At 41.9% G+C, this 21164-nt stretch overlaps 1 protein-coding gene across 1 annotated transcript; it reads right to left on the reverse strand.

The window, feature by feature from the left end:
* Nucleotides 1–2437: 2437 nt before the first annotated feature.
* On the reverse strand, nt 2438–20740 carry hspa12b (heat shock protein 12B). The gene is made up of 14 exons (XM_030431999.1): nt 20230–20740; nt 17304–17367; nt 16693–16784; nt 15184–15308; nt 14917–15103; nt 14516–14620; nt 14234–14350; nt 12137–12314; nt 7367–7453; nt 5942–6046; nt 5605–5863; nt 5364–5467; nt 3736–3926; nt 2438–3662 (listed from the first exon to the last, which is right to left on the reverse strand). Exons 2-14 carry the CDS (start codon nt 17347–17349, stop codon nt 3183–3185), a joined length of 2076 nt encoding a protein of 691 aa, XP_030287859.1. The 5' UTR covers nt 17350–17367; nt 20230–20740; the 3' UTR covers nt 2438–3182.
* Nucleotides 20741–21164: the final 424 nt, after the last annotated feature.

Raw genomic sequence — 21164 nt, forward strand, 5'->3', positions numbered from 1 at the left:
CTGTTGACAGTTCATGTGTGTTATTTTAACCATCTGGTAAATATTATATATATATATATATATATATATATATATATATATATATATATATATATATATATATATAAAAAATAAATATTATTTCCTGATATTTTATCAATCCATCAGTGGTAGGTTTACTGTATTAAAGAAGTGGTCTGTCATGTTGGACAGTACAAGATTTGTTTTAATGTGGACTTGAAAAGAAAACGGGTGAACATAAACACATACAGTTTATTACAGCATACACATCATATGGCTGCCTTAGGTGAGACAGCAATGTCTGAAGGTGGGAAGGTTAAAGCAACCTTCCTTATTAATGCTTGTGGTACTTTAATAGATAATAAAACAAAATCGTAGGCAGTTTCTTTTCTGTGCTTTCAAACCCATGTAGCCCGTCTGCCTCGGCTGATGGAGCTCGTCTTCATGGTGTGAGCTCAGTTGTACAGAACCACTTGGCAAACTCCATCTGCTGAGAAAGACTTAAGAGATGTGGTTGAAAGCACCGAGAACGTTGACTAAGTGGACAACGAGTTAAGTTTTACATGAGATATGAAAGCTTGGTTTGTGGCCAACTTAAAGGAACAGTTCACTTCAAAATCAAACATCGATCTTCTTACCTGCAGTGCCATTCACCCAACTAGATTGTTTTGTTACGTGTTGGCCATGGAGAAGTGTGCCTTCTGTTGAATATAATAGAAGTGGATGGCACCTCTGCTTTCTTTGAGTACTTCCGCACAACAACACATCTGGTTCAATTATATTTAACAGAGCAGAGAGGCAGACATCTCAATGGCCAACATGTCCAAAACTCAGCGACTCGCACTGAAATGGGACTACAAATAGGAAGAAACATATAAATATATATAGTTAATGTATATTTTGGATTTTTGGGGTGAACAGTCCCTTTAAGAGGTTCCTTTTGGATCAGGCTGGTTTGAATTTCTCATTTTTATATGTGAATAATCTTAAAGAAAGTTACAGTTTTCATGTGTTTCAGAGAGATGAAATGTCCTGTACTATTAAACACTACCAATACAGAACACTTCACCTGACAGTAAATGTTGACATAGTCCTTCATTGTGTGCCTTTATCTTCCAAAATGATTTTCAGCTTGTAATTCAGTCCTTTCGCCACCAGATGAGGCACAATCACAGTCACGGTGGAGAAACAAAACTGCAGTCCAGGTAGGGCTGGGCGATATGGACCAATAGTCATATCCCGATATATTTTGGCTGAATATCGATATACGATATATATCCCAATATTTTTATTGCAAATTGAGAGCAAATGTTCAGTCAAAGTCACAGCCAAATATGACATGTGGGTGGGAAATTCGTCATTTTAGGGGCAAGTCCATTTGGCCTTCACTTTTTTTTTTTCAGGGGCACCAAGGCCACATGACAGGGCACAAAGACCACTGAGAAAATGTGTTGATTTACCTTTCAGACTGATACCATAACATCCTAACTTATAATAACACATGGATTATGTATTAAAACATTTTTTAAATACCAATATCAAGTTGATGTTACATTAGAAAACAGTTTTTTTTTTAAGTAGGATTAGGGTGAGGTGAGTTTTGTGACACTATACTGAATATTAATGTTACTGAATACTTTCTCCCAATAGAAATTCCCCAAAATTATGGCAAAGCACATTTTTTCCCAAACAAAAAAAATGTAGAATAACCAGCAGGAGACCACTGATGTGTGGAGTGATCTTGGTGGCACTACACTCTGAATAATAGTGAAGTTATTGAATATATTTTGTAGTTTCTCTTTTCAGTGTCGCACTTTGTAGACGGTCCCTGCGCCCTCGTCTCACAGCTGGCTGACCATACAGACCAGAGTTAATGTCCAGACGCTCGTTCTAGATTAACATACGGTTGTAGCTCGTTGTCTTCCTCACTACGGTAGGAAAGAGCCGTCAGTTGTGTTTTAACAAGGTTTCACTTATGAGTTATTGATCCGGGAAGTTCGAATCTGTGAATATATTTCCAACTTTACCGGACTAAATCCTACCACATACGTCAGTTACGTATCATGTCAAACCGGCTGCGCTCGCTCGCTGTGCTGTAAGTTTCCTTCTTCTGTTTTGAGACGCTGCTGCTGTTTGAGAGGCTTTCACGTGAGATCATCGTGATGATGAGACTCCACCTGCACGAACCGCGAACTCACTGAAGTTACTGTGAGTGACTACTGTGCACTCAGGTGGCTGTAATTAAAGGCAAGCTCGCTACGCTGACCGGGCCAGGGGCACAGAGGACACTGTGGCCGTACGATGAGTTTTTTTCATGGGGCATCAAGGCCAAAGTGTTTGTTGAAGAGTGCCGGAGTGTCTGTTCCAGCCCCTCCCCTCTCTGTGCATGAAGGAGGAGGGGCGGGGGGAGCAGTGCAGAGAGCTCCGGGTCAGCGGTTTGCCCGGAGCGAGGATCACAGCGCAAATTTGAACTATATCGATGTATGCGATAGGGTCTAATTCCATATCACATTTCAAAAATATATCGATATATGTTTTATATCGATATATCGCCCAGCCCTAAGTCCAGGTAGTTGTGTCAATTTCTCATATATGGATGGTGAAATATGATTTAAATGAGGTATCATAGCAGAGCTTGGGAGAGATCCCTGTGTAAAATTCATATCTTCGTCATTAAATGAGGCAAAAGTCTTCATATATAGCAATTCAGATGAGAGTTTTAACTCTAGGTAGTATATATCATTATGTAGCCTTTCTAGGTGATCGTCAAACTGTCTTGAATTATTAGAAGCTATCTGTTGCAGCAGGGACGTTCACTTAGCTTTTAAAGACTTCACACAAGTTTCCTCTGAATAGTTTCTAGGTGGAAAATGCCGACAACAGCAATGTATGGGGCAGCATGTTGAACTGTCCAACGAATCCAGAAGTCAAAGACAAATTAAAGTCTTCTTTTCTGCACAGATAGACTCATGAAGCCTGAAGAAAATGTTTCTCCCATGATCTTTTTTTTCTACTCTAAGGGGTAAATGTAAAGCCTAAATATGTGAATTAGACGATGTGAGTTCCTGTTCTTTTCAAAAAACATGTCACCCACTCCCAAAGTACCGCTTCTTTCTAAAATTATCATTCCTAGAATCAGTTATTTCTGTTTTCCAATCCTCATCTCTACTTCCTGCTCCTCCTCAATTAGACAGGAAGTCTATGGAAGCCCGGACGGAGCGATTAGACATGACGTCAACGGCTGTGACTTTGATCTCCGTGTCTCCAAACTGCATGGTCGCTCTGATCTCTCTCCTCTCTGCGCCTCCTCCTCCTCCTCCTGCCCCTCCCACTGCTCCCGGTAGCGGTAACGGTTCCGGAAGGTCTAAAGTTACCGTCCCGCACTTCCTGACTCCGGGGTCGGAAATGTATGTGACGTCGTCCGTCATGCTGCAGTAGATGTTGATGATGATCTTCCGCTGGCCCAGACGAGCAGGCGTGTAGCTCCGTCTCACGACCTCGCCCAGAGCCACTGACTGGTCGACGGCGACGAAGCGGTCGAGGATGTCGGTGCACCACTCCCGGCCTTCCTTGATGAGGAGTTTTTCTCGAGGGTGACGTCCCTCCACAAACCGGTTCAAGACGCCAACGCCGTAGGTCAGGGGACATCGACGCACTCTGACCTATGAGAAAGAGTTCATTAGGACGTGTTTCAAAGAGCCGCTCCAGGACGGGCAGGAACTCCTGAACACTCACCACAGTGGGGTCCAGGCCGAAGAGCACGGCACCCTTCAGTATGGTCAGGCCGACATCATGGGGGATGATGATGCGGCACGTCCGCCCCAGTGCTCTCTGGACTGCCTTCTGCAGCATTGGCGACTCTGCAAAACCACCAACCAGGAAGAGGAAACGCACTCCACGCACCTCCGGTTTTGCCATCAGCTCCTCTGTCAGGGGAGACGAAAGGAGAGAGAGCTTTAAAATAATTTCACTTCATTGACGTGTTAGAGCAAAGTGCATGCTTCTGTGTTCACGTTAGAAGTGAGAGAGGAAAGTAAGTGGATAAAATGTACCATTGTTCATGGTGATTTCTACTTTCTCTCCATCAGCTACACTCCATTCACATTTCTTCAATTTGACACATGTGAAACCCATTCCAGCCTTGTTGTCGTATGGTGATCCAACAAAGGCCAGCAGCTAAAAGCTACAAAACAAGGCCCCTGGTTGTTGAATGTATCACTGGAATGTGACTGATTTAAAACAGGCATTCTCCATTTTTCTGCCTTAAGTTTTACTTATCAGGGCTGAAAAACAAACAATGAGGTCAGTGTCATTTAGAACAGGGATACTATGGAAGCCATTATCCTGAAGTTTGTTTTGTTTGTTCAGAGCCGGGTGGTTGAAAAATGCACTTTGTTCTTTTTTGTGCTTCTTTCTTTTGCATTTAGATTTACAATGCCCATTTATAATAAACTAGGATGTGTTTTCTAAACTAAGTGACTCACAAGTATCTCACTTGTTGGACTGTTTCTGGCGACGTGTCACACTGTGAGGTCAGTGTGAGAGAGCCAAAACAAACTTAGTTCCCATCTATGTAAGTTAAAGCTGCACTTTTTCAAATTCTTGTACTAACAATGGTTGAAACGACTGAACGGAGTAGCTCAGTGTGAATCGTCTGACAATCATCACCTGACTGCAGTGTCCCTCAGCCTTTTAGCCTCTTGTAGTTGTTCTTGTTTTGTTTTAATGGCCTACTCTCACTGCTCTCATCACAGATATCTGCAAAAACCAGACTTAAACAAGACAGAATATTAGACTGTGTGCTAACGTCCTCATATATTTACCGGATCTGAAAATAAGAAGCTGTTTGCCAAAAAGTTTAGTCAACTTTAGCCGACTTTATCACAAACATAACCACTTATATTTGACTAATTGCTATTGTATGTGTATGTATACACTCTTGATATGCATGTCACTGTGTGCATGTGTGCAACCCAACACGGAGGCCATTTTCCTCAGAGGTCACGCTCGTGGTGGTAAGCTCTACTTTCTGCTTTCAAAAGGATGGTGTTGTGTGAAAACAACATATTTGGTAACCTATTAGCTATATTACATATATTTAGACAACATCTAACATTGGCATATGTTAGCTAATGATTAATAAATAAGTCCAGATGATAACTGAATCATAGAACACTATCAAATGGATGTGGTTGAATGCTAATGTTAGCTGTTGTCTAATGGTAGCTAACGGGTTATCAAACACCTTGAAATACAGACTGATCTCACATTGAACTTCACACCCTGACTGTGGTGTCATGAGAAGATGGCTGCCATAAGAATGCGGTCTGTAGCGTGTACGTCTGTCTTTGAGTGTTTCTCACCAATGTGTTTGACAATATTGATGATGGTGGGTTGGAAGAGCTCATTCATGGCTTCCTGTGTCAGCCGCAGCATCCCCTGGGAGGACCACTTCACTATGTTCATGCTGACAGACACACACACACACACACACACACACACACACACACACACACACACACAGAGGAGAGAGTTTGCATGTTTAGTGTTAGAGACAGATCAAATCCATCCATAATCAAACTGCTCATACACTCACACACTCACTTGCTCCTCCTCAGTGCGGCCTCCACACTCTGGCCCCGGTGTCTCTTGTAGTAGTCGATGAAAGAGAAGGGCAGGGAGATGTTGAGGGCGTTGGCCCTGCCCGGCGCCGCCGTCCGTTTCCTCGCCTCAAATGCGATGGTGAGGTCCACCCAGGCTGCTGGCCGCTTGGCTTTAAAGCTCTGTATGAAGTCATCACCGAAGATCTGGCACAGCATGGCCTCGAAGGCCAGGTCTACTCCGACGGCGCCGTACGGACCACCTGGAAGAACAACTACAGCTTTAGAAACTGAAGCAATGTGTTCATTTGTGTGTTTGAGCAGTTTGTAAGAATGTTTACCTGAAGCTTTATAGAGTTCTTTAAGTGTTCCCTGTGGCTGCTCGATCTGATGGACTGTCAGGTCAACTGTTCCTCCTCCACAGTCTGCAACGATATACCTGTCACCTGCACGAACAAAAGTAATTTTAACACCCGCAGTGCTCTGGAAACATTTTTCTTTTCATGAAATCTGTTACTTCTGATAAACGAGAAAAAACTTGCGTGTCAGTTTGATTTCAGGGCTAGGAAATATTTCACATAGTACAGTCTCCTTGGAAGAAATGGTGCATGATAATGTGTCCTCATTTTTGTGAAATATCCAAATGTCATGTTTCCAGTGTGTGTGTGTGTGTGTGTGTGTGTGTAGGTGTGTGTGTGTGTGTGTGTGTGTAGGTGTGTGTGTGTATGTGTGTGTGTGTGTGTGTGTGTGTTTGTGTGTGTGTGTGTGTGCACCCGTGCTCCCCCTGAAACTCTTCAACCAGCGAACCCCCGAACACAAACAACCGTCAGGCATCTGTGATTGCTGCGCTCCATCAGCGAGTGTGTTTTCGTGTGTGTTTATGATATGTTAGACGATAAGAGTCTGAGTTAAACTGACAACACCCCAAACATGAGCATGAGTGAGAAAAATAAAAAGCACAAGCAACAGAAATTTAACAAAAATGAAGAAATGTTGGAAAGGATGAGAGAAGAAAATGTGAGAGCAGGATAAGACAGAGTTTCTTTCTACTCCTTTGGTTGATGTACAGTGCCGAGGCAAAGAGTCCCACGGGGTGGGTCCTTCCTGTGTGTGGACAGGAAAGGGAGCAGAAAGGGTCAGCAGGGGCGCGTGGCTGCTCAGATTGTTGTCATGGCTCAACAGAAAGAAAAGGCTGTGTGTTAAACTTGAGAACTGGCTGAGTTTGATTGTCCCTGCGTAGGACTTTAAGCACCCAGGCCCAACTGGACACAATGAGTTGTGAATAGCAGAGTACCACGGTACAAACTGGTTGATCCTTCTTCCTTTCAAAAAGATTATGATTTGATTCTTAAGACATTATTACCCTGTTAGTGTAAAATTCTTATTGTGACTTTACTTTTGTAACATTTAGACTTTTTTCAGACTGGGATCCCTGGTCAGAACCAAACTGAGAACAACATTACTTTAAAGCCAGAAATCGTTTTGCTAATACCCCAATTTAAACAAAACTTTGTAGACATTGCAAATAATGAGTGGAAAAAGCCACCACACTGAAATAAAAAGGACACAGTGAATTCAGAAGGAGGTGATGATATGCAGGAGGGAAGGGTCCAAATCTGAGGGTTAGATTAGAAAACATGTATGTCTCCTTCTCATAGTCAGTCTGCCTGCCAGGGTTAAAAGTCAAAACCATCTATATACTCAACATGTGGTGTCTGTGTGTCTCTTGCAAACACACACACACACACACACACACACAGTCTCACCAGTCTGCAGCTCTGACCACAGCTCTCCGGTTCCACTCTCCACCAGGAAGGTCCTGCTGTGTCTCGATCGCCTCAGCTGCTCCCTCGCTGCAACAAACACACACAGCTAAATACACACAAATACACAACATACTTCATTTTTTGCACCTTTTGTGTTTTGATCAGTTAAAAAAATACATAGTGAGGGAAAAGATGATGAACAGTCAAGCTTAAGGTTGGATAGTAGAAAACATTAAAAAGACATTATAATCAACAGGTTCTTGACCTGCAGTGAGGAATGATGGCCCAACATTTCTAGGTGTTTCTGTCAAAATCTATGGCTGCTGTCTTCTGTGTTGTGTGTTTCTGTGTGTTTCTGTTTGCCTGCAGAGGTGCACTGTCTGGAAGGCTGGGTGGAGTTTGTGGTCTCGGAAGGGATCTCACACACACCTGCTGCACCTGCCTCTTTAAAGTCTAGATCCTCACGCGACCTGCTGCCAGATGATAACGTTAACTGCACTCGGTACATGGCTCAGTCGTTAGGGTTTGCTAAGACTTATTTTAGTGTATACGTATCTTCCAGTGCTTCAACTAACTTCATCTTACTTTGCCTTCTGTGCTGAGACCGACCAGCGACTCCGGTCCAGTGTGCCAGTACCTCAGCACCTCTGCAGCTCTCCACCTGTTCTGTGCTCCGCTGAGCATCTACGCCACCCAGCTCTCCGGTCTCTGTGTGCTACCTCTCCGTCATCCTCCAGCTCATGAACTCAGGCTCAACTGCCTTCAAGTCAAACCCTCACCTACTGTGACTCAACTTGTGTTTAAAGAAAGTTCCTTTGCATCCAGATCCAGCGTTGTGTCCGCTTTCGGATTCCACCTGAGTTAAGAAGCCTAACAGTTTCATTCATGCATTTATTTGGGATTCGTAGTTAGTGTAATTTAGTTAGTGTAACAATGACATTGTTACATGATATTATTTTATATTTCTTTAAAGATTTACGCAACAGTTTTTGGGAAATGTGCTTCACTCACGGAGACAGAGAGGAGAGAAGGGAAGCTGACATGGATGCAAGGCAGTTAGCTTAGCCTGGCAAAAAGACTGGAAGGAGAGCCAGCTAAGTTCAAGAATACAACTAACAATACCTCAGTGTTCTATAATTATAATTAACATGTCAGACTTTTCAAAACTGACATACACTGCAAGCTCAGTGGTGAACATCAGACAAACAGACAAGTTAATAACTAGCCGGTGAACATAGTGAGACATTTAGCAGCTGAAGAGCCAGAAAATGAACTGCAAAAAAAAAACTTGTGAATAAGCAACAGATTGCCAACCGGTCACCTTCTCAATTTAAGTTTTAAGAAGTTTAAATGTGTAAAAGTGTTGTTCTGTTGCCCCCTGGTGGCCAAAGAAATCACTGACTGCCTGTTTGAACATGCAACATAACGTGCTTTGCTACTGCACACATATCACTGCAGGTTTAACACATCAACATGAGTTTGATATCTCTGGGAAAGAAAACGAATGAGCATGTTTGCCAAAAGGCTGACACATTAACTTAAGCTGATTGTCTCAACAGCAATATTTTCAACTTAAACTGAAAAAATATCATACTGAATGAAATAGCATATCCATCTTTTTTGGTTCTCCATCTTTCATAGACTGCTTCAGAGGCTAAACAAGGATTTCTGGGTCCCAGGGACACCAGAAGGAGCTGAAATATTGCTCTGCGCCAAACTCTTCTGAATGAAGAACATCAACAAGAGTTTTATAGACTCCCTCCAGTTGTCGGCTCAAGAGGCATCACCACCTTTCACCACCTCACACTGCTTGGCCTGCATTCAAAAATGTTTTGTCTTTATGTATAAGCATACGGGAGGGTCAGACACTTTAAATCATGTTTAACAATTGGCTCAAGCTAAAACATTCACATCACTGCTTTCAACCTCATGAAGGTGAATGTTTTAATTTAGACCACATACTGTAGTATGTATGGTTTAAATTGGTGTCATAACCCTGGAGTTCATGACATTTACCCAATGAGAAAAAACAATAAAAACATACCGAAACCAGTCATAATGTCGTGGCATGACAGGAGCAATTTGTTGGAAATGCAGAGTGCTCTCACATTTCAACTTTCTCTTGGTTTTCAACATCTAAACCGCCTGACTGGCAGGTTAAGAGCGTGGATGGAGGCCAAGGAAAACAGCTCACACTCTAACACAGATGACAAAAATACTAAATATCTGACAGCCTGTTTGACAGAACAGATACACTTATATGCCTCCATACATGCAAGTGAACCCATGAAATGAGACATAATGGCTTTAATACGGGAAAAAAATTACAGACCAAAGATGGAGGATGTTAGAATTTTTTTCTTTTCGGCAGAGTTGCGGGGGGGAGCTGTGAGTGTGCACTGTAAGTTATAGCTTTGACGGGCTGAAGTGAAGTATTTGTATAATTTAAGGCTCATAGTGGTTTTCTTTTAAAGACTTTTTTGAGGCATAGACACCTTTACTTGACAGTGGATAGATCAGAAAGGGGAGAGAGATAGGGATGTGACATGCAGCACAGGTCCTCCGGCCGTATTCAAACCGGGATCCACTGCGTTGGTGGCATGCGCTCCAACCACTCGACTACCTGCGCGCCTCATAGTGGTTTTCATAGGTTCCCTCGAAACCCAGGAGTACTGCACACCACACACATAAGCAAAGGGTAAAAAATAAACGAGAAAGAAAGAAAGAAAAAAAAAAGACATTCACTGTAAAGATTGTAAATTTAATGAGCAGCAATGACCACATTGTCTAAAAAGTAATACAATTGTTTTAAGGCCCTGGATGACGCAGGAGGTGATGTATGTGCGTCTTGGTGTGATTGTGTGTGTGTGGCGATGAATAAAATGCAAGTCTGGAAACCATTTACAGCTGAAATGTATGTGTGTGAGTGTGTGTGTTAATGGCTCCCCGGTGCTATCTTTGGAGACGAAATGAGGTGGAAGAAAAGCTAAAGATAGTATAAAAGTGTGTGTGTTTATGTAAATACTACTTGTGTGTTTGTGTGTGTGTTGGACCTGGCAAAAGAAAGCCAGAATCCAAGCAAATGCTAAAGAGACGCAGAGGGAAGAAAGAAAAATGAATCTTAGTGAAGGAGAGGGAGAGTGACAGGCCAGGAGGGGGTGAGATCATAGTCTCACTGCACCTTGTTCCAATTACAATATCCTGTGTTTAGTGTGTGTCTTTGTGTGTGTGTGTGTGTGTGTGCGTGTGTGTGTGCGTGTGTGTGTGTGAATGCCTTTTGTGTGTGTGTCACTGACTGGATATGTATAAGTGTGCTGGTGCAGGGGATTTTGGACGGCATGTTCGTTTGCTGAATTATGCATCAGGCCCCTTTTTTTTATTCCCAGCCTGAAATCGCTCTTTGTTCCTTCGCTGTTATTAAGCAGCATTTTCCACTAAATGATGTAAAGACAAATGTTGTCAAGGCAGCTTTGGTTCTCAAACTCCCTTTCACAATGTAATTCTGTCTGCCACCAGGTACGAAACGTACCAGGAAAATGAAGGCTTGATTTCTAGTGCAACCCTCTCTGCTGTCTAACACTAACCATTTCTCTGTTATTGACTACATGAATGAATAAACTCACTTTTTTTTCTTTGTGTCCCTTTACACTAACCCCTGCTGTAGTTGCTTTTTTGTGCAAAGCAAGACTCAAACTATGTTATTACTCTATACATAAGTAGTGAAGACAATTTCACTTCATCCCGTGTGTGCTTACTTTTTCTCTTTTAATTCCAAAGTTATGTCAAAAGTTTCTTCACGGAACCTTTGAAACAAATGCAGTGTGTGTGGAGTTGTTGTGAGTGGTGAGGCTCTGAAGGAAAACGAAAGCGATTTTGTTGTCTTTGCAATAGCAGAGCCAACAATAACAGCACTTGGAAAAGCTGGGGGGGAGTTTAAAAGTTGTCTATTTCTATTTAGAAATAGTGGCCTATTGAGCCGGGCAGGAAGACAGAAACAATGAGCTGAAAGACGCTACAGCAGTCCAGAGCTCAGTGGGGGGCTGCAGAGTTGGGTGATAACTCTCTGCAGATTTGGATTTCATGTGACTTTTTTCACATCTGACAAGTGTCATCCATAACATAGTTAAATAACTTCACTTTTCAATTCACATTGTATGTTGTCAGTAGTTTCTCATGTGTTCTTGTATACAGTGTGTTTAACACTTTTGATCCTTTAGATAGATAGATAGATAGATAGATAGATAGATAGATACTGTAGAGTTGGCACCAGAAGATGAAGGACGTACGTTCTTAAAGCGGATCACATCACAACACATCGTGCAAGTGAAGAATTGTCTGTGCAGAAAAGTCTGGAAATGACCCGGATAACCTCTGCTTCTTTGCAATGATAGACTGAAAAGCATGGTCATATTGCTGCAAAATATGAGTAAGATGCAGAATAATCTAGAAAAAAATCCCCCCACATACACACAACACACAGAACTGCAGATTCATGAGGCAAAACCACAAGCTGTATCTGAAGTCAGATCTTTACCCTCATTGCTCTCTATTTCTTTTACACACACACACAAACACACATGCACGCGTGCATGCACACACACACGTGTGCATACACACAAGCACACACAGTGCTTTACAAAAACCACAATCCACAAGTGCAATCAAGTAGCAACATTTCCAGGAACATAGTGGGGTTTCATGCTCATGACACAGTCTACAACAGGACACACACATTCACACAATCTCTCTCTCTCTCTCTCTCTTTACTACCTTGTCTGAAGCTGGAGTCAAAGGGCCGCGACCCCTCCAGATCGAGGCCGTTTGTGACTGGCTGCAAGCTCAGGTCAATCACCTGGTGGAGGCGGAGCTTGCGGCAGTAAATGGACGCAGCTTCTGGTTCCAGGGCGATGAGGAGCTGCTCAGGACAGTCGGGAGGCACCAGACCAGCCTGGAGGAGGAGAGAGAGGCAGAAACAGATTTTCATTATCGAGCAGACTTAAGGGGCTGAACGAGCATGACTCCATCATGCTTTCATACATGACTCTGCTGTGGTGCATATACAGTATGTGCCATTAGGAGAGGAGAGCTTGTATGTTGGCTTTTGTCTAGATGAATTGGGAGTAAAGTTGAGTGTCTGGAACGATGTGTGTGTGTGCAGGGCGGCGGTCTGGACACTACTTCCTGTGTTTATACGCCGGTCTCCCTCATTGTTCCCTTGTGATGACATCATCACCAGCAGGAAGCACACACACCCTGACGGCCACAGCGCAGGGTGTGTGTGTGCATATATGTCAGTATTCTTGTGAAAGCGTGTATGCATTACACTATTTATGTATGTACCTGGGTGAGTGAAGGGTGGATGAGAGATAAAGGTTAACACATTGATCCTGTGTGTGTGTGTGTGTGTGTGTGTGTGTGTGGGTGTGTGTGGGTGTGTGTGTGTGGGTGTGTTCAAATGAGACAGTTGAACAGCGAGGGAAGGAGAACGAGGACAGCATGGCAGTAAAAGGAAAAGGTTGTACAGTCTTTACCATCCCAACTATTGTGCATGTGCTGCACAAGTACACACACACACACGCATGCACGCACACGCGCATGCACGCACACACACACACACACACACACACACACACACACACACACACACACACACTCGGGCCACTCTCATTGATGTGTATTGTGATAGGACCCCCCACATTCCTGTCCATGTACGCACACTTCCTACAAGTCATTGTGACACATACAGTGCACAGAGCAGGAGTGTGTGTGTTGGTGGGAACATATACAGGGAAGAGAGAGTCAAATGTGTGCGTGTGTGTGTGTGTGTGTGTGTGTGTGTGTGTGTGTGAAAGTGATCATCCATGAGGACATTACTCAGACAACCTTTCTGTCATGCTTCTTTCTTTCCATCTTTCTTTTGTTCTTACCCTCTCTGTCACACACACACACACACACACACACACACGCAGACACACACACACACACACACAGACGTACTGATGATTGAATGGTCTAGGGTCAGCATGTGCGTGTGTTTGTTTGAGTCATACAACATTGAACGGGTGTATTAATATAAAGACACTTGCAGCCAATGACGACGACACTTTATTCACTCGTCCAGTCAAAACACTAAAAGTCGGAAAACTCAACTTTTCGCACAACAACAAACACAGACTGTATTTAAGCTTAGTGAGAATGTATTTTTGGTTACTCTGCTGCATTTAAGAGGTTCTTTTTAAAATTTAAATATAACAAGTTTTTGATAAAAAGAGTGTTATTGCGGTGCATAAAAGACACAAAATGATTTTTAAAAACATCTTATGAAAGAAAATGCACCAAAAAATAAACTTGTACAACAATTATATATCAAAGCTGCTATACAGAGACACATCTAGCTAAAGATGTACAACCCCAAGTCCAAAATAAAACAAAAATAAACAGTGAGTGTTGTAATTTGTTCATCCTGTGTGACATACGAAAAGAAAACAGTCCACATATAATATAATGAAGTTTTACATCATCGTCTTTGTTATTTTTTGTAAATGTCTGCTTATTCTAAATTGAATGCCAATAATAGACTGGGAAAGTTAAGGAATCCTCCAAAAACACCTGTTTGGAACATTCCACAGGTAAACAGGTTTGTTGGAAACGGGTAATAGTATCATGAGTGGATAAAAAAGGGAATGTTCTCAACCCAAAAAGCAACAAAAAACACTAAATATCAAGAGGTTTTAAACAAAAACAGCATGTACAGTGTATTTATGTGTGTGATGTGTGTATTGTTTTTTCCTCTTTCAGTCAGTCATATTTAATCCATGCATTTATTTATCTGTCAGTATGTGTCAATATGTGTCTGTGTGCTCCTACCAGGTATGCAGCCTCTCTCATGAACTGTTTGGCAGGCTGTCTCCACACAGCGGGGACGGTGATCACCCATCTGATCTCCTCTCCCTCCAGTACAGATGACGACTGGTCCTTCAGCTCCTAAAAAGAATCAATGTATTACACTTCCTAAAATCGGACTCGAGATATGAGCATCCATCAGAGAAAAATACTCACGCCGAGAGAATGCTTTGTGAGCCACAGTACAGCAACACCTTGTTTTTAAGTAAGACATATCTAAATAAATACATATATGTGTAACTGCACCTTTAGAGCATGTTCCCTGAAGAACCGCAGGGCGTGAGCAAACACCTCGATGGCCCTGACCCTCCGACCGTTTACCGCCTCCAGCTCAGTCTCCATGGTGAGGTCCTGCAGCAAACACAAACGTAACTGCTGAAAAACTGCTGCAGTAACAAGTCATCTTCCTGATGCTTAAATCCTTAAAGGGAAGTTTTTTTATTCCCACGCTTCAAGCCTCTTAATCACTAGATCCTACATTTCCCACGATGTTACTCGATTGCGTTTCCTAATTGGACCCTCCTTGCCTTGTAACAGTCATATATCAGAAACCAAACACCACCCGTTTGTAAAGTAGGCTTTTAAAAATATTTGTATTAAATCATAAACATAATTATCTCTGGTCCTTTTCATTCGATCTCTCTTACACTCGTGCTGTGGATCTTCATCTTGAACTTATCAAAGTATAGCCAATGCTGGGCCTCCTCTGGGTCCAGGTCATGGTAGAAGTCGCGAGCCGCAAACCCAAAACTGTGGAACCGCAAATCAGGAGCCAGCAGCAGACAAGTCGGGCTCTTCTGATTGGCCACACCAGGGTCGCCGCCCTCCCAGCGCCTGCGTGGATTGGAGGGAAATGATGTTAAGGATGGAACATTTAAAGAATAGAATTGAAGACAATTAAAGCCGACTCTTACTTCATCATGTGTATGGCCTCTGAGTCCTGTGTGAAGCTGAACGCGTAGCCGCTGGAGGTCGTCCCAAAGTCTATCGCCACGACCACCGTGAATGGACAAGCCATCCTGGGTCTGACCTCCACCTGCTGAGGGGCAGAACAAGGCCCGAGGGAGAGGCAGATTTGTGCGTGACACTGATAGGATAACAACTCCTCACAATCACCTCTGTGCTCATTCATCTTTTTTCAACACCTTCGTGTGTTTTATTAGCCAAGCTGGCTGTGTGGCTCTGAGGCCCACAGGAGGAAGCCTCCTAACTGTGGTGATCCTTGTTACTGTTAGAATGAATGCCATGACTTTCAGGAGCTTGTACTTTCTTTTAATGCCACTTTGTACTTACACTCCACTTCATCTTAGAGAGAAGTATTGTACTTTTTATTTCATCAAATGTATCTACTTACTTTAGACTTGAAGACTAACCCTAAGCCTACGCACAAAACATGTGAGGAGTTTGTAAAATATCGTGTTTTGTTATAAACTGAAATAACCATTAATTTATAAAGGTACTGTTTAAACTGATAAAATGAGTCATTTGACAGAATATTAATTGGGAACTGTTTTGTTAATCGATCCTCCTCAACTAGCAACAACAGCAAAATTAATTAATAATTCATGAAATTGTTAAATATCTAGCGTACACTTAAATGGATGTATATATTTTAAGGCATGTCTTCTTTTAGGTGGCTAGAATATGTCTTGCTGTCAGTCCTGATTAGCAGTATAATGCTCTGCTTCCCTGCTGGTGTTTTTCCACACAGCTGATGGTCATCTGCCACAGGTGAAACACTGACCAAGGATAAGTACCTTACAAACCCACATTAAAGACCTGAAGTATCACTGGAAAGTACATTTTCCTAAAGGGTGCTAGTAACTAATTACAACTTCTACGCTCTCCGCCATTAAGCAATTTTTTGGGTACTTGTGCTTCTTAGTCCATAATTTTACTCATACTTAAGAATTCACTACACTTCGCAATCTACTTGGTGACTTTTAAAATTATAATTGGGTACTGAGTACAATTTGAATTAATATGTTAACTTTTCATCAGGTCACAATTACAGTCTATTACTTTATGACTAAATATCATCAAACCTGATACTCCACTTATCCTCAGCTGTTTAGTGCTGCTATATAAGCATCATAACCACACAGTGAATCGTGTCACCAGACACTGTTTTTCCTCCTTTAGTAGCCCACTTGTAAGCGCTAGCGCCAAAGTGCATATATTTCTTGACCACCAACTGTAATTCTTTATCGGGCACTTGCTTTGAGCCTACACTTCACTTTAAACTGTGTGTAAGTGTTATTATAAACCACTAATTACAGTGAGAACTGGATGTGGGTTTAAACATCATGTTTAAGAGCTCTATATAAAGAAAATAAGTAGAAAGAGGAAAGGGTGTGTAAGAATGTCTGCGGTGTGTGTGCGTGTGTGTGTGTGTGTGTGTGCGTGTATGTGTGTGTAGTTACCGGTGAGGGTGACGGTGTGAGGGGTGTGATGCTGCAGTCATTTCGAGCTGTTGCAGGCGAAGAAGGGACTGATGAAGCGGCTGATATATCATCTGGGGATTTATGGAGAGGAGAAAGAGAAGTGAAACACTATGCAGTAGTGACAATTAATATCTCATAATTAAAATGTTTGAGGGTTGGAAAAGTGTCACACGTGCTCCAGTGAAAAATGAAAAGAATAGCCAAAAAAATCCTGTAGGCTTGAGGCGATAAGCAGCCATTGGAAACCTCTCTTATCAATAGGAAAGAGGCATCATTAGCCTGTCGACAAGTGCTGATACTAACGTACATGAACTCATGCAAAAAACCCTCATTTTCCCCTGCAGAGATGAGTGAGATAGGGCGTGAACCCACTTAACCTGAAGCTCTCGAGATGTGAGGTTGGATATTTATAATGAACTGGAATTACTGGAATGTCACTGGAATCTGATGTGAGTAATATTCCCAAGTGGGAGAGGGAGATGGAAAGGCCAGCATGTTCACGCTCCGAAAGATAAAGAGGGAAGAGTGAGTCATTTTGCCCAGGTTGCCATAGCAATGAAGCATGTGTACAAAATGTGTGCGTGTCTCACCGGGTATCTGCAGGCTGTTGGGGTCTGGCTGCACCACGTCAGCCATCTTTACAGGAGCCAGGATCTGCAGAGGGACACACCAACACCAGTATTATGCATATAGAATCATTAATTTGCTTCCAATATCCTCTGCCATCAGTGTGATTTTCAGGACTTCCTGTGTGATGAGGTGTTGCAATTCAAATGGAGGTATACAATTGGATCTTACAGAATAAAAAACACATTATCACTTGTGAATTGTGCAGAAAAGAGGTCAAAATAAAATAATAATAATAACAAGAGTTTTGACATAGTAAGAAGAGTTTTGACATTTCTAAGCAACTGTTTTTTATGGGTGAACTTGCATTATTTTATTTTTGGCCTCATGGGAGCAGCACAACAAGCTATAAACATAATATTGACGTATTATATCATAAAGTTAACACACAGTTGCCTATTCAAACATCCTTCAAGTAGAAGTAACGTAAGCATTTAATCTGTGATGAACACACGTATAATATTCATTCTCGTTTAGCTCTGTTTTTGTTCTCCACCAACTCCTGGGGGAAACACCTGACTCTGTAGCTGCTAAATGCTCCACAATGTTCATTAGCTTGTTTGCTTTTGTTAGCTTTGTCCATCTGCTGCTTGGGCTAGACAGGTGGCGCACAATGGGTTCATCATGGCTTTTTTAAGCTAAAAATGGCTGCCTGCCTCAGCTGGAAGTGAGGTTGATGAGAGTGAACCAGAACAAAAGTTTGGTCATGGGTCATAAATCAAAACAATTAGTTAAAAGGCACTTAAACGTCACATAGAGCTAAAGTTAACCGCAGAGTCTGGTGATCATTTTCTGCTCGTAAAATTGTAAATAAGTGCAGCTTTACACCTCCAATAGTAGTTTGATGATGTTGGAAATTGGAAGTAGCGTTCCCTGTTAAGAGGCGAAATGCACTATTGCCTTCAACAAAATGTGGGATTTCTGTGGTATGTACAATAAAATTAAGACCAATTGTAAAATAAAATTGGAGATGGAGATGGAGAGGTTGTGACCAGTTCTGTATTCAAAGAATCACTCCTATTTTCTTTCATGATTCCTTGTATGATAAATAGTAATAAACAAAATTATCTATTCTAGTGAGCTGTAAATCAAAGGACATTAATGACTTATTGTCATTTTGTTCCATTGGTATCGGTACATCAAGTAGAACGTAATACATGTAATATACAAGGTAGAAAATAGGGAGTCATGTTGCTCAAGATATTCATCACCCAAGGAGAGTGAAGTGAAGGCGAAACACCCCAAATGTCTTTCACAGCACCCATCACGCACTTGAACTTACAGTTCCCAGCTGCTATACCAATGACTGGTTGCAGTGCTGGTTGCATAGAGAAGCTCTCAAGTGTAAGTTAAAGAATGGGAATGTCAGTCAAATACTATATATGTTAATGGTATATGACAATAATATGAGCCAACTATTTGTCTCGGTTAAACAAACAAGAAAACATGCAACTCAAATTACTCTTACACATTTATAATCAAACAGCACAGATGTGCAAGGAAAAATAAACAGTGGAAGTTGAGAGAATGGAAAGATGTGTGTGCATGAAATGTCAGAGTAGAGTGTACATTTCATTTGTTTTATTCTCAGTGTCATGATTAGTGAGTGGCCCCAAAGTTGCCTGTAGGTCCTTCAGCACATGCATTTACTTTTTGTGCATGTGTGTTTTGTTTTCACTGACATGTGTGTGTTTGTGTGCATTGTGTTTCAGCACTGGGCCGCTCCGCCATCCGAGCCAGGAGCAAACTAAACAGATGAGTGCAATGAAACAAAGATGTGTTTGTTTAAATCTCTTTCTGTGAGCAAATGCACTGGCATAAGTTAGTTCGACATCCTTTCTTTGCATACATGCATAAAGTACATGCATGCCACATCCTTGCGCAACATTTTGTGTGCCTGCGTGTGTGTATCATCGGCATTCTTACCCAGCAACTGTCCTTACTATTTGATGATAAAACCAGAGACAGGATGAAACTGCAGATACTTTTTCCTTTCTCTTCTTTATGCCCTCTCATCCAGTCATCTCTTTCAACTCAATGTGCAGTGGATGATTTACTCCCCCTTTGCCCATCTGTCCTTTTTTTCTCTCCCTCATTCTCAGACACACGACAAAGATCTTACAGGGGATCAGCAGAACAAGCAACTCTAACTCCCCTGAGACTTCACATTCGGCGCACATTGTGCAGCACGCACCACTTATATGCACCATTAGAGATCAAGCTCTCACTTTGAAGTATGGAGCAACTTTGTAAATATTACTGGTAGACTTACTGGCCCGACAGGTTTTTGAAGTGCTTATTATCATGCAGCTCTTTCTCATTAACAGAACATTAAAGGGGCGCTACGAAGTTTTGGAGAAGAGATTCAAACTCAGAATTTTAATGTAACAATATTAATATTAATATTAATACAAAACCAGAAGAAATATCTTTTCCATAACTGTAAAAACAAGCTGTTCTCAGGGGAAAATATTTATTTTATTTTAATGTTTATTTAACAGGGACGATACATACAACATTGCCACAGAAAATGTGAAAATGTGATGCATATAAGATGTCTAGCTTCAAATAAGGTCTGCAGAACAGTGTTTGGAGCTAGAAAGGAGGCAGGGTCCACCTCATATAGTAGAAACTTTGAGTAAAGATATTGTGTTGTCCTTTTAGGTCAGTTTGTTCATTCAGTTTAGTCAGTTATGAAAACATAAGGAGTTTGTTTATCTTGTTTGTTTAGACATAATAAATTAGGAAAATTAATTTCTAAATATAGTTCCCAAAAAATACACAGTGCACCTTTAATGCAAACAACTACAAACATGAAGCCAAAACGTTACATGAAATTTGACAGATCATTTTGCCAAGTACGGTCTTCGCCTTTCAATGTCAACTCACCTCTTTGTTTGCTGTTGCAACACTATGTCCTTGTCCTTCTCTCCAAAAGCATTCCCAAACTCAAAATTCAGCAGTCCAAAGTTTAGAATCCGCCTCCAGGGAGGGAATTGCAGAGGAAGAACAGGAGGAAACAGTGGCCACAAGAGGATGCTTTTCTAGAAATCCGCTGTTAAAGATGTGTGACTTCCCAGCTGATATTCAGATTTCCCAAAATTGGAATTCCCTAATCAGAAAAGTTCACAATGAGATGTGATGGAAGGAGAAAGAGCTGCACCCTCTTCTTCTTCTTCTTCTTCTGAGTAAATCGCAGCTTTTCCTAATGAGGTTCTGAGTTGGATAGTACGTCTGTCTCTCTGCAGCAGAGCTCACTGCCTCTCCGTTCTGCACAGGAATGTCAGAGGAAAGTAGTGACACACACACACACACAAGTTGCAGGAGTGGGAGGGCTGTGATAGCGCATAGTGGGGAATGCTGGGGGATTTACCTCACTGGGTAATTGCAGAGTGTATTGAGACTGAGGGTGGAGTATTCCAGAGCAGGCAGTGTATCCCGGTTAAGTCATCTTGCCCTCTCTTTCCCCTCCCACTCCTCCATATGTATCCTTCCTCTGTTTAATTATCTCTTCCTGTCTTCCTCGTTTCATCTTCTCTTCATCTCTCTTCACATGTTGCTTCTTTCTTTTAATGTTTTTCTTTGTCTCCTCTTTGCCTTTGCTACTTTCCTTTCCTTGTTGCTCTAGCTGCCCCCTTAACCTTTTCATAACATTACTTCCAACTTTCTAACTTTTGCGGAGAAAAGGAGGAAACAGCCAGGTGTGTTCAGTCAGCCTCAAACAAATGATAAACTTAATTCCACTGCTCCACCTTTACCTCTGCCAAGGAGGTTACGCTTTTACCCTTGGTAAGTTTTCTCAGCAGGATTATACAAAAACTCCT

This window comes from Sparus aurata, chromosome 10 (genome assembly GCF_900880675.1).
Source record: "Sparus aurata chromosome 10, fSpaAur1.1, whole genome shotgun sequence".
Classification (NCBI taxonomy): Eukaryota; Metazoa; Chordata; class Actinopteri; order Spariformes; family Sparidae; genus Sparus; species Sparus aurata.